Source organism: Leucoraja erinacea, chromosome 13, assembly GCF_028641065.1.
Source record: "Leucoraja erinacea ecotype New England chromosome 13, Leri_hhj_1, whole genome shotgun sequence".
NCBI classification, from domain to species: domain Eukaryota; kingdom Metazoa; phylum Chordata; class Chondrichthyes; order Rajiformes; family Rajidae; genus Leucoraja; species Leucoraja erinaceus.
In genome coordinates this window covers 36,279,120-36,292,341 of record NC_073389.1, presented here as the reverse complement: position 1 = coordinate 36,292,341, position 13,222 = coordinate 36,279,120, and the positions used below count along the sequence as shown (strand labels likewise).

The 13,222-nt window shown below is 35.9% G+C and overlaps 1 protein-coding gene across 6 annotated transcripts in view; it reads right to left on the bottom strand.

Moving 5' to 3' along the window:
* Positions 1 to 13,222, bottom strand: part of rs1a (retinoschisin 1a) — a 51,137-nt gene that overhangs the window by 13,655 nt on the left and 24,260 nt on the right. For 4 of the 6 annotated variants that reach the window (XM_055644913.1, XM_055644909.1, XM_055644911.1 and 1 more), the window contains exons 2-3: positions 1,755 to 1,866; positions 139 to 280 (exon numbers count right to left, since the gene is read on the bottom strand). In XM_055644913.1, coding sequence (XP_055500888.1) covers positions 139 to 280; positions 1,755 to 1,791 — 179 coding nt within the window. In that variant the 5' untranslated portion in view covers positions 1,792 to 1,866. Of the gene's footprint in view, positions 1 to 138; positions 281 to 1,754; positions 2,015 to 8,432; positions 8,451 to 10,099; positions 11,626 to 13,222 lie in introns of those variants that run through there. The other 2 variants (XM_055644910.1, XM_055644912.1) reach the window with 2 other exon arrangements.

The following is a 13,222-nucleotide window of genomic DNA, read 5'->3' as shown; positions in this document are numbered from 1 at the left end:
GGGAAATTTCCATTTCACTTCATGATGAATTAGACCGAAAACTGCAAATAAATGGTGCGAAATTGCCCGAATTTCCAACAATGTTGAAGCAAAAATTAAAAATAGGATGATGCAAGATTAGGTCATGTGATTACTTACCCAAAACCCTGGTTGTTCATTCTTGCTTTGTTTGACATCCATGAAGAATACCAGCCTGTGTAATGATCTTCATTAGAACAGCTTATCTGATCTTTTGCAACAACTCCAGATTCAAACCCAAGTGCACGGTGATAAGGACACTCTGTAAAACCAAAGTAATTTATAACCAGTGAAAGTTTTTTTTCTTGCAATGTTGTCCTAGTTCTTAATGTAAATTAACTCATTTGCAGGTAGGTAATGTTTCAACAATATCTTGTATTTGTAAAAAGGCGATTAACAGATACAATAACACGCAAAATTTGATAACAAGCCAAACATGGATATTTCAGGACAGGTGACCAGCCAAAGGATTGGTCAAAGAGGTAGGATATAGAGACAGGATGTTTTCACAAGCTAAAGGATCAAACCATTCAAGGCATGATCACCATTGATGGAATATTGAAAATTGGACAAAACCAGATGTAGTAAACTCAGAGATTACTGGGGAAAAAAGAGAATGTTGATGGGAAGAATAAATAATATTGGGTCAGGGCACCTTAGGTGGGCTGTGAAAGTTTTCCACCATTTTTTCCATCCTTCAAAAAGGTTGATGGAAATCCAACAAAGGTGAAAGAAAATAACCCGTTAAGTAAAAGTGAAGCAGAAATGACAGTAATGCGAACATTTGACCTATACAGTTTGAACTAGAGCCATTGGTGTAGTTTAATCCAAAGATCTTTAAAAAGACCAGAAATTTAATTCTCATTCCCTCTTTGCCATTTTATCTTCTCCAGACCTCCTTTCTCACCATTGTTTTTGGCTCTTTTCCTCCTGCAGCAAGTCAGTGTTCACACTACTGATGGCCTGAGCCAGTCTTTTTAAACCTGGGTTGATTCATGAAGTTCAGCTATTTTTTGGAACGGTTTTCAGCACCACATCCTCCTTCCTTTCAACTTTAATTTCTTTATTTTATCCCCACCAATTCCAATTTGCAACCAGCCAAGCACCTGGATCTGTCTGACTTAGGCCAAGTTAATAAAAAGATTGTGCAATTGTATTGAACGTCACCAATGAGTTGTGTTGGGTAGGTGTTGCTGAGGGTTCAGTTAGGAATATCTTTTATGACAAATCTTGGAGCATCCCTTTCACATGAGACATAAGAGCTCCTTGTCCTTATCTGAATGTCTCTCGGTAACCTAATGTTGTCTGGGCCGAATTTCTCTTACAAATTTATGGAGAATCTGAAGCTTGTTAATTTTGATCAGTGCTGTTTCACTCATACGGGTGGCAGTGACAGATAATCTATTTAATTGTCAATGATGATCAGTATGTATGTGAAGATGGCATTTAGAAAAGATAAACTGGTGATCTGGAGTACTTTTCCTATCATCACTTCATTTAAATAATGACCTACGATGTTTGTGATAGATGCTAATGGTCAGTTCTGTGTAACAGGCCAGCCAAATAATCCATTCAAGTCGTCAGATTTTTTCTAGGAATCAAAATTTAATTTGCACTGGTGCATTCTGAAATAGTTTGTTTTCAGAGTAAAGTTCAGCTAGATCTTAAAGATTACTCCCCAAAATTAAACTAAGTGCCTTTTAAAACCATGTTAAACTGGCAATAGTCATTCTTACCTGGCATACAGTCTAGAACTAATGGTCCTTGTACCATTCTCTCAGTTCTGTTAGGTTCATCATTGCAATTACATTTGCAAGCCTTGTTACATGACAGATCTTCCTTTTCTCCCTGTCATTAATAAAGCACATGAATTTTAGGCCGTAAACCCTGCTGGATGATTCATGTCGTTAATTTGCTTTGAACATTGCTCTTGTAAAATACTTTCAGCACAGGGTCCTGCAGCAATAGATTATGAAATTTGGGAGTTTAGCAAAGAGGGGGGGGGGGGGGGGGATCAAACAAAGAGGAAGAAAAAAAATTCAGTTCTTTCTTTTTAATTTGCAAAAATTTCTAAACTCCTTACTTTAAATTATTGAAATATAACAATAAATAATTGTTAAATAAAGTCCACCCAATTAGGGAAATAAAATAGCAATGTAAGATATAATAGGGTGTTATTATGCAGGAGTCTGTGAATGCTGATACTATCCCAGGCAAATACATGTGCAGGAGATATCTCTATCTTGAATCTCTGTTCAAAATCGAAGATAGAATGAGAGTTGGAGACACTTTGAAACTTAAAGGAGAGGAGTGATTTTGGACAATATTTGTCATGAATGCAGTGTAGATGATGCCTGAATTGTGATACTTATCAGAGATTAAATAAAAACAGTAGAATAAAGGAACACATTGGGAAACAAAAATAGAATCCACATGGGTAGAATAAAAGATGTTACAGGAGCAATCAGACTGGGGTAGAGGTTACAGATACATAATAATGACAAAGAAATGCAGATGAATTAGGAAATGAGTAAACAAAATAGAATAATAACCTTCAGGGATTTCAACTACCCTGACCGTAAATGTAAAGAGGAAGTACATAAAAGGAATAAAGGAATAGAATTTGAACATTATATTCTTATTCCTTTTCAAACCAATAGGGAGCAGCAGTAGGTCCCAATGGGATGCATTTGCTTTAATGAAATAACGCAAATAAAAGTAAAGCGGGGAACATCTGGGCGTGGTCATAATTTAATATGGTTCAGTATAATACTAGATTAAAATATATGTGTGACAAAAACACATTAATTGATTGGAGGAAAGCTGATTACGTGAATCTAAGACAGTATCATAATGGGGACATTGCTGGCAAACAATATTATGGAATAGCAATGGTAAACATTTAAATTAACAGTCAACAAGATGCCTGAAAAATTCAATTCCACAATTCAAAAAATACATAAACTATACGATCATGGGACTTCACAGTTGAATAAAGACACATGACAATCATAGAAACATAGAAAATTGGTGCAGGAGTAGGCCATTCGGCCCTTCGAGACTGCACCGCCATTCAATATGATCATGGCTGATCATCCAACTCAGTATCCCATACCTGCCTTCTCTCCATACCCCCTGATCCATTTAGCCACAAGGACCACATCTAACTCCCTCTAAAATATAGTCAATGAACTGGCCTCAACTACCTTATGTGGCAGAGAATTCCACAGATTCACCACTCTCTGTGTAAAAAATGATTTTCTCATCTCGGTCCTAAAAGACTTCCCTCTTATCCTTAAACTGTGACCCCTGTGACCCCAAGTTTCTATAAGATCCCCCCTCAATCTTTTAAATTCTAGCGTGTACAAGCCGAGTCTATCCAGTCTTTCTTCATATGAAAGTCCTGCCATCCCAGGATTCAATCTGGTGAACCTTCTCTGTACTCCCTCTATAGCAAAAATGTCTTTCCTCAGATCAGGAGACCAAGACGCTGTACAACTGCAGTAGAACCTCCCTGCTCTTATACTCAAATCCTTTTGCTATGAATGCTAACATGCCATTTGCTTTCTTCACTGCCTGCTGCACCTATATACCTACTTTCAATGACTGGTGTACCATGACACCCAGGTCATGAAGGAGCATAATCAATTGGAGGCATTCATTAATGTGTGGACAGCAGAGAGTAGAAGTAAAAAGACAACATGAATGATTAGTTGAAATGGCAGAAAATAATTGGAAAGGCAAAGAGGAGCTATGAGCTGATGCGTTATAATGCTGAGAATGATATTCTGCGCTCTGTATCTTTCCCTTTGCTCTTATACCTCAGGTATCGCTTGTACCTAAGTATAAACTGTATCTATGTATGGTATATCGATCTTTGGACAGCTGTTTGGATCTGTTTGGTACATGTGACTTAACCTAAACTTATCAATGAATGTAAAACTAAATATTTTAAGATAACAATCAAATAAATAAAGGAAATAGAGCTAATAAGATATAGGACTATACAACAGGAAGTTGGCAGTTGTATTAAATCATTATTTTACTGTAGTATTTACCAAAGAAATTGAGCAAGTAGGCATGACATTGGATGATGTGATTAATAAATGCTGTATATGCTGTATATAAATAGCATAGGAAATAGTGATAACTAAATAATCCCTGAATTAAATAAATAAATAAATTCAGTTAAAGAAGACAAAATCTCTGGTCCAGATGGATTGCATTCACACATTGTGAAATAATCTAGGCAGGAAGATAGCAGAAGTGTTTGGTATTACAACACATATTTAGTAAGTTGTTAATAATAAGGTTGAGGGCCAGAGGACTATTGGATAACTTATGAAATATGCATTCTAAGAAGGGGGACAGGAAATGTGCATAAAACATAGATCACTAGATTCATATTCGGTAAAGGGAAATTAATGGCAATCATACTAAAGAACAAAACAGGAAAATATCTAGAAATGAACAGCATTATATTGAATTGTCACTGCAAATTTCATAATGGAAATCCTTGCTTGACCAACCAGGAAATTTTGGAAGAGGTAAAGGAAAGAGGTACTATTCAATAATAATAATAATATCTTTAATTGTCATTGCACGTCAGTGCAACGAGATTTAGTATGCAGTTTCCAACCGATGTAAAAGAAGAGTAAAATAAATAAATAAGCTGTGTGACGTGGCCATCCGAGGGAGACAGCCCAGGAGGGGTGGGGGCACTCAGCAGGGCCGGTTCAGAGCCGCTATAGCTCTGGGAATAAAGCTGTTTCTGAGTCTGGAGGTTCGGTCGTAGAAGGCCTTGTAACGTCTGCCGTAATGAACAGTCCATTACAAGGGTGTGAGGAGTCTTTATGGATACTGACGGCCTTCCTGAGGCACCGTGTGTGGTAGATGCCCTCCAAGGCTGGTAGCTGTGTCCCAATGATCCTCTGCGCTCTTCACATGGGTAATGAATATATTTATGTACGTTTTCATAAGGGTTTCAATAAGGAACTGCACAATGGACTAATAAATATGGTCAGAGAATGCGGAGTTAGAGGTAGGGAGCAAAATGATTGCTATCTGACTCAATATAGAAAACAAAGAATGGGTGGGATAAAGGGTAAGGTGGAAGAAAGTGAATTGTGCAATCTAGTTCAGATTTTCATATCATTAAAAGGATACAGCCCACTTGATAGGGTGTGGAGTAGATTTACAAGGAAGATAGCAGGAACAAGAATACACTTTCAGGAAAGGATTAATTGAATAGATCTCTTTCAACTTGGAAAAGGTTAATATGTGACATAATTAAGGTTTTAAAACAAAGCTTTTGATAAAATGGGCATAGTGGGAATATTGGAAACAGCAAGAGGTCAACCAAGAAAAGTAATAGGGATGCTTGGAAGAATCTTTACCCAAAGAATGACTAGAATGTGAAATTCACTCCCATAATGAGTCATTGTGCTAGATCATCAAGCTAGATCATCAATTGAGGGAGAAGGGAAGAGGGGGTTATGTTGATAGATCGGGATTAGAAAAGAAGGAAAATAGGTCTGTGGATGACGCAGTCAACCTGGGCCTGCACGTCATCATCCAGCACCTAGACCACCAGGGTAGAGTTGTGAATTTATGGAATTCCCTTCCACAGAGGGCAGTGGAGGCCAAGTCACTGGATGGATTTAAGAGAGAGTTAGATAGAACTCTAGGGGCTAGTGGAGTCGAGGGATATAGGGAGTAGGCAGGCACGGGTTATTGATAAGGGACGATCAGCCATGATCACAATGAATGGCGGTGCTGGCTCGAAGGGCCGAATGGCCTCCTCCTGCACCTATTTTCTATGTTTCTATGATACCTATGCGAGGATTTTGTTTGTTAATTTTAGCTCTGCATTCAATACCATTGTGACAGAGCTACTACACTCCAAACTTTCCGAGTTGACTGTGCCTGAACAAGTTGACCCTCTGTCGGTGGATCACCAGCTTCCTGACAGACGGGAAGCAGCATGTGAGGCTGGGAAAGCACATCTTGGACCCGCAAACCCTCAGCATAGGAGCACCGCAAGGCTGCGTACTCTCCCCTCTCCTCTACTCTCTCTACACCAACGACTGCACCTCCACTGACTCCTCTCTCAAGCTTCTCAAGTTTGCGGATGACACAACCCTGATTGGACAGATCCAGGATGGGGAGGAATTTGCCTACAGACAGGAAGTGTCACAGCTGTCGTCCTGGTGCCATCGCAACAACCTGGAGCTCAATGCTCTTAAGACAGTGGAATTGATTGTAGACTTTAGGAGAGCTCCCCCTCCCCATGCTCCACTCACCATCAACAACACCACAGTCACATCTGTGGAGTCTTTTAAGTTCCTGGGAACCATCATCTCCAAGGACCTTAAGTGGAGGGCTACGATCGACTCCACAGTCAAAAAGGCACAACAGAGGATGTACTTCCTGCGGCAGCTGAGGAAGCGCAATCTTCCACAAGCAATGATGGTCCAATTCTACACGGCCATCGTAGAGTCTGTCCTCACCTTCTCCATCATGGTTTGGTTTGGCTCAGCCACCGAGCACGACACCCGGAGGCTGCAGCGTATTGTCTGATCAGCTGAGAAGGTTATTGGCTGCAACCTTCCCTCCATAGACGAACTGTACACTGCAAGGGCCAGGAAGCGAGCAGGTAAGATCATCTCTGACCCCTCTCACCCTGGCCACAAACTCTTTGAATCACTTCCCTTTGGAAGGCGACTCCGGATTGTCAAAGCTGCCACAGCCAGACATAAAAACAGCTTTTTTCCATGAGTAGTTCTATTCAATAACCAAAAATCTGTACCCTCATTTTGTTCTGATATTTTATTTAATTCCTATGCTTAATCAATAATGTTTTATTATTAATGTTTAATGTTTTATGTATCATTCTTAACTGTCACTATGTCATGTTGTCACTTGCGGGCGGAGCACCAGGCAAATTCCCTGTATGTGAATACTTGGCCAATAAACTTATTCATTCATTCATTCAAAATGATTCAAGACCCTAGCGAGAAGATTGGGTAAATATGTTAGTAAATTAATAAATCCGGATCAAACGGGGTTCATACTGAAGAGATACTCATTCAACAATTTGAGACGTTTGTTTAATATAATGCACTCACTTAAAATTGAAGAAGACTTATCAATTTTTTCATTGGACGCAGAAAAAGCATTTGACCAAGTGGAATGGCAATACCTTTTCAGAGTATTGCAAAAATTTCAAATGGGAATTTCAAATTTCAAATTTCAAATTTATCTCATGGGTAAAATTATTATATGACAAGCCGACTGCTAGAATACTGACCTATAACATACTGTCTTCAACATTTCAACTATCCAGGGGCAATCGGCAGGGATGTGCATTATCGCCCCTGCTATTTGCTCGTGATAGGGCCCCTAGCAGAAAGTATAAGAACACATCCGAATATCCATGGTTATAATACCAACCATTCAAACAATAAAATGTCATTATATGCAGATGACGTATTATTATACATAACAAAATCGCCTATCAGCATACCAAATATATTAAATTTAATAGAGGAATTTGGTTCATTTTCAGGATATAGAATACATTGGAATAAAAGTGAAATCATGACGATAAAACCTCAAGAGCCGACACACCTTTTAAAATTCCCTTTTAGAATTGCAACAGAAAAATTTAAATATTTAGGTATTCAAATTACCTGAAAATATAAATCTTTATTTAATGCAAATTATATGCCTTTACTAACTAAATTAAATGCACTGATTAAATTTTGGAAAACACTTCCGATGTCTTTAATAGGCAGAATAAATGCTATAAAAATGATTTTTCTACCACAAATTTTGTATTTCTTTCATCAATACCAATATACTTACCTTAAACATTCTTTTAAAAACTTGACTGATGTTACACATTTCATATGGGACTATAAATCACATAGAATTCAAAGAAAACATTTATGTAAACCCAAAGAATTTTGCGGACTGACACTCCCCAAGTTTTTGTACTACTATCGGGCAGTGAATATTAAAAATGTAATTCATTGGTTGGACAACTTTGCTCAACAAGTAGACTGGATAATAATGGAGAAAGAGGATTGCTCCCCTTTTAACATAGGAGCGATCCTTTTCTCCCCAATAAAACAGAACAATACAATATACACGAAGAATCCAATTATTCATAGTACAATACGAATTTGGAAACAAATAAAATTAACTCTCAAATTAAGAAATCTATCACTCCTCTCTCCAATAGTAAATAATCCGTCATTTAAACCATCTATTATTGATTAAAAAAAACGTTTATCCATTGGGAAAGAATAGGAATCAAAACGCTTGGAGACATGTACAAAATGGGAAATCTTTTATCATTTCAACAACTACAATTAAAATATAACCTGAAAAGTAATCAATATTTCAAATACCTTCAAATCTGAGGTTACCTGAAAAAATACACACAAGAATATCAAACTCTAACCGCAGATCTATTAGATGAAGGAATTAACAGAAATGCGGAATCAAGTAATTTAATATCATATTTGTATAACATCATTTTAAATACAGAAATACCATCGACCGAAGCAATTAAAAGAGACTGGGAACAAGAATTATCTATAAAAATTCCGAAAGACAAATGGGAAAAACACTTGCTATATGTACATAAATGCTCGATTAATGTAAGACACAACTTAATTCATTTAAAAATGTTACATCGATTATATTACTCGAAAACCAAACTGAATAAAAATGTTCCAAATGTTTCTCCCATCTGTGATAAATTCCTATCTCAAAACGCTACTATAGTACACTCTTTTGTCTCTTGCATAAAACTTCATAAATTTTGGAAGGAAGTCTTTGGAATTTTCACAAAATTATTTAAAATAAAATTGAACCCCAATACAGAACTGATTATCTTTGGATCAATGGAAGACGGCTGTACGCTGACCACGATTCAAAAATGTCTACTTAATTATGGCTTAATAACGGCAAAAAAACATACTTAAATTCTGGAAAAATGCACCCACACCAACGCTCAAAATGTGGATCTCAAACATGTCGGAAATGTTACACCTTGAAGATATGAGATTCGTCCTATCAGGCAAATCAGACCAATTCTTAAAGTTTTGGTCTCCATTTATCGATCTATGACAAGCATGTGGTGCAACACAATCTTAGAAATTAAGTATTTCAGAACCGGGTGAGAGGTGGGTATAGATATGAAGGAGGCATATCCCTTTCAATTTCTTTCTCTTTTTTTTCTTCTCTTTTTTCACTCTCCTATTCTTTTTCTTTTTGCTTAGTTCACATCACCTCTGCTTTTCTTTTTCGAGCTATACAATACTCTCTCTCTATATATTTCTTGCTTTTCTTACCTTTTTTTTCTACTATTAAATTAAAAATAAGAAGTTGGACATGAAATGTAATATGTTATTCATGTCTTATATTATTGTATATCACTTCGAATAAAAATATTTTAAAAAAATAAATAAATAAAATGATTCAAGTGAAGCCTACACACTGGAAAGGATAATTTGGTCCGAATAGCATGTAACTACATCACTGTGGTATGTAGTAGGTAGTATGAAATAATCCTATATAATCTTAGCCTAAACAACACGACAAGACTGATTAAGCAGAATAATGAAAATTGAATGTTTTGTAAAAAACTAAATTTACATGCTCATGAGATAATATGTAGATTATCATGAGTAGGATCAATTTTAAATAAGCCTTTTTAAAAATAACTTTCTTTATCCCTCAACCAACACAGTAAATGAATACTTCTGTTGGACCACATTAAATTAACAAGATACAGTATAATGGTTGGTTATAATTACTACTTTGTTATCAATTACCAATTGATCCAGTATTCAAAACATCTTCCCTCTAATTTATACTAAACCATATAAGAGTTGAATAATTTTAGATGATTATTTAATTAATTTCTCTGTTTTAAGAAATAATGGACAAAACAATACTTTTGAAGGATAATCTTCTAACGGCAAACATTGCACACAAGGATTACATCAAAACATTTGCTTAAGATAAACAATACTTTAACATTTTTCTAACATTATACTGAACCTCATACCTCAGTAGGAGAAAGAGTTGAGAGAGCTTTTCCGGATGGATTTTGTGAAGAATTGAAAAAGATAGATCAAAAGACAGAATATATTATTCTCAAACACAAATGCAATTACTTTTATTTAATATTTTTATAAAATGACAAATCAGAGGCCATTGAACTAGTCTGTTACATACTTCTATGTAAGGTTTTTCCACAATAATTGGAAGGTACATACTTTCAGTAATGAATGCTGGTGATATAATCACTGAAGAAATATCACATCGTGGAGGTAACTCAAAGAATGTAATGGAACACTCACACTTATGTATCAAATACTGATTGGGTAAAAATATAATTTATAAATTCTGATTTTTTGAAGTTTTTGAAGAAATCTTATCTTAGCAGAAAATGATCAACATACCTTCAGACAAGAACAGAATGGAAAACAGGATGCTTTCTCCCTTCATCTTTTCAAGATTATGCACACAGCAAATTGAAGCACTGCTCTAGATCTAGAAGGATTATCTTAATTCTCCACGTCATTGTACTGCATAAGAATCTTAACCCTTATCGCTTCTTAGCTCCTTGTCCTTATTTCGTTATTTAGTCTTTTCTGAGGCTCACAGAAAAGATTAATGAGAAGGAAAAATACTGTTAAAGAAAAGGGTCTACATTTTCTTTGGCACCTTTCAGTACCTGAGGATGCCTGAAATAGTTGACAACTAATTAAGCAACGAAGCAACATGACAATACTGAAATCTGCACACAATAAGATGCCTGAATTAGAAATGTTAAAATTATTGGACCACTTTTTTTTTCATGTTAAATGCAGAATAATTATTGAATGGGTCACATAGGATAACTCTCCTGAACTCTTTGAAATGGTGTTGTGGAATATTTTGCAATCACAGATATTGAAATGGGCCTTAGTTTAATATCTCATCCGAAAGATAAAATACTCTCAGGTCGTCAGCCTGGATTATGTGCTTAAGTCCCTGGTGTGGGCTGAATCCCAGGTGGTGTCCAATGCATTTGTTCTCAAATGATTTCAGTCATTAAATAGCTATCTGACACATTTTTGTTCATGCAGTAACCCTAGGAAATCCTCGGGTTCCTATCCTGATTCCGGTTTTAACTTTTGTAAATATTAATCATAGGTATAGACTGCAGTCAGACTACCAAATTCAATTCCACAAGCACTGCTATAGTATTAGTTCTATTTGATATCGGTGAATGCAACAGCATTTTCTTCAACTGAACAGTCCTGTTTTGTTCAGCTCTTATGTGTAGGAAGGAACTGCAGATGCTAGTTTACACCGAAGATAGTCTGAATAAGGGTCCCGACCCAAAACGTCACCCTTTCCTTCTATCCAGAAATGCTGCCTGTCCCGCTGAGTTACTCCAGCATTTTGTGTCCATCTTCTATTGTTCCTAACCTGCTTGCACAGAATGAATCTAATATCGCCCCATCGCCATAAACCCTGTCTTCTTTTATTTATTTATTTATTAATATTTTTATTAGAAGCAAACATATTAAGGTGAAGTATAGTTACATATTATAGTAAAAAAAAACAGAGAGAGAAAGAGAAAAAAAAATTACAAATATCGAAAAGGTGGAATGAATTACTTATAATACGTCATTGGAGATAGGTTCGTAGATTATAAAGTATAACTTTGCATCTAATCCTGAGTTCAAGCTTCAGTTGGGTTTTCGTGCCTGGCCAATCTATCCCTTCAAATAATTAATGAATGGAGCCCATATTTTAACAAAAAGTTCTTGTTTGTCCATTAAGACAATTCTAATTCTTTCTAGATGTAGCGTCTCTGACATTTTCACAATCCACACTTTAATTGTGGGGGTTATAGGGCCTTTCCAAAATTTTAATATTAATTTTTTCCCAGTTATTATACTGTAGTCAAGGAAGTTTCTTTGGCTTGCTGTGAGTGTTAAACTTTGTTCTGATATTCCAAGTATTAGTAATTTTGAAGGTACACAAAAATGCTGGAGAAACTCAGCTGGTGCAGCAGCATCTATGGAGTGAAGGAAATAGTTAAAGTTTCGGGCCGAAACCCTTCTTCAGAGTATCTTCGGTGTAAACTAGCATCTGCAGTTCCTTCCTACACATAAGAACTGAACAAAACAGGACTGTTCAGTTGAAGAAAATGCTGTTTCAATCATTGATATCAAATAGAACTAATACTATAGCAGTGCTTGTGGAATTGAATTTGGTAGTCTGACTCTGCAGTCCTTTTACCTTCGATTTTCCAGCATCTGCAGTTCCTTCTTGAAAACATTATTAATTTTGAGTCTGGATCCAATTTAGTATTAACAACTTCAGAAATTATTCCAAAAATATCAGTCCAGAATTTTTTTATTTTTGTGCAATTTGCAAAAGTATGTGTTAAATTGGCCTCTAGGTGCAGACATTTATCACAAATAGGAGAAATATGTGGGAAGATTCTATTTAGTTTTATTTTGGAGTAATGTAGTCTGTGTAAGACTTTAAATTGTATTAAAGCATGTCTGGCATTTAACGAGCATTGATGTATATGTTGTAGACTTTCGTCCCAAATATCTTTTGTTATAGGTTGACCTAATTCATTTTCCCATGTGTATCTATATAATTCCATCGGTGGTACCTCGTTGTTTAAGAGGGTGTTATAAATATAAGCTATTAATTTTTCAGTGTTAGGATGCTTATTCAAACATGCATCAAGAATTTCTGGTTCCCTAGTCCTATAAACTTGTGTATTAAATTTAACATAATCTCGAATTTGTAGATATCTGAAGAAATTATTTGAATGCAGTCCATAGATCTGTTGTAACTCTTGAAATGAAAGAAACATGCCTTTCCTATAAAGATGTCCAATCTTTTTAATTCCGTAATTTTTCCATTGTGTGAAACCTTTATCCAATATGGATGGTTTGAATAAAGGATTGTTTACAATGGGAAGACATAGTGGTATATTATCCAATTTTAGAGCTTTTTTTAGTTGTTTCCAAATTCGTATTCCACTATGTATTATAAGGTTTTCCCTATAGGTTTTTTTGTGCAGTTTTGTGGGAGCAAATATAATCGAACCAATTTCAAAAGGTAAACAGTCTTCCTTTTCCATCCTTAACCAATCTGGTTGCTGATCCATTTA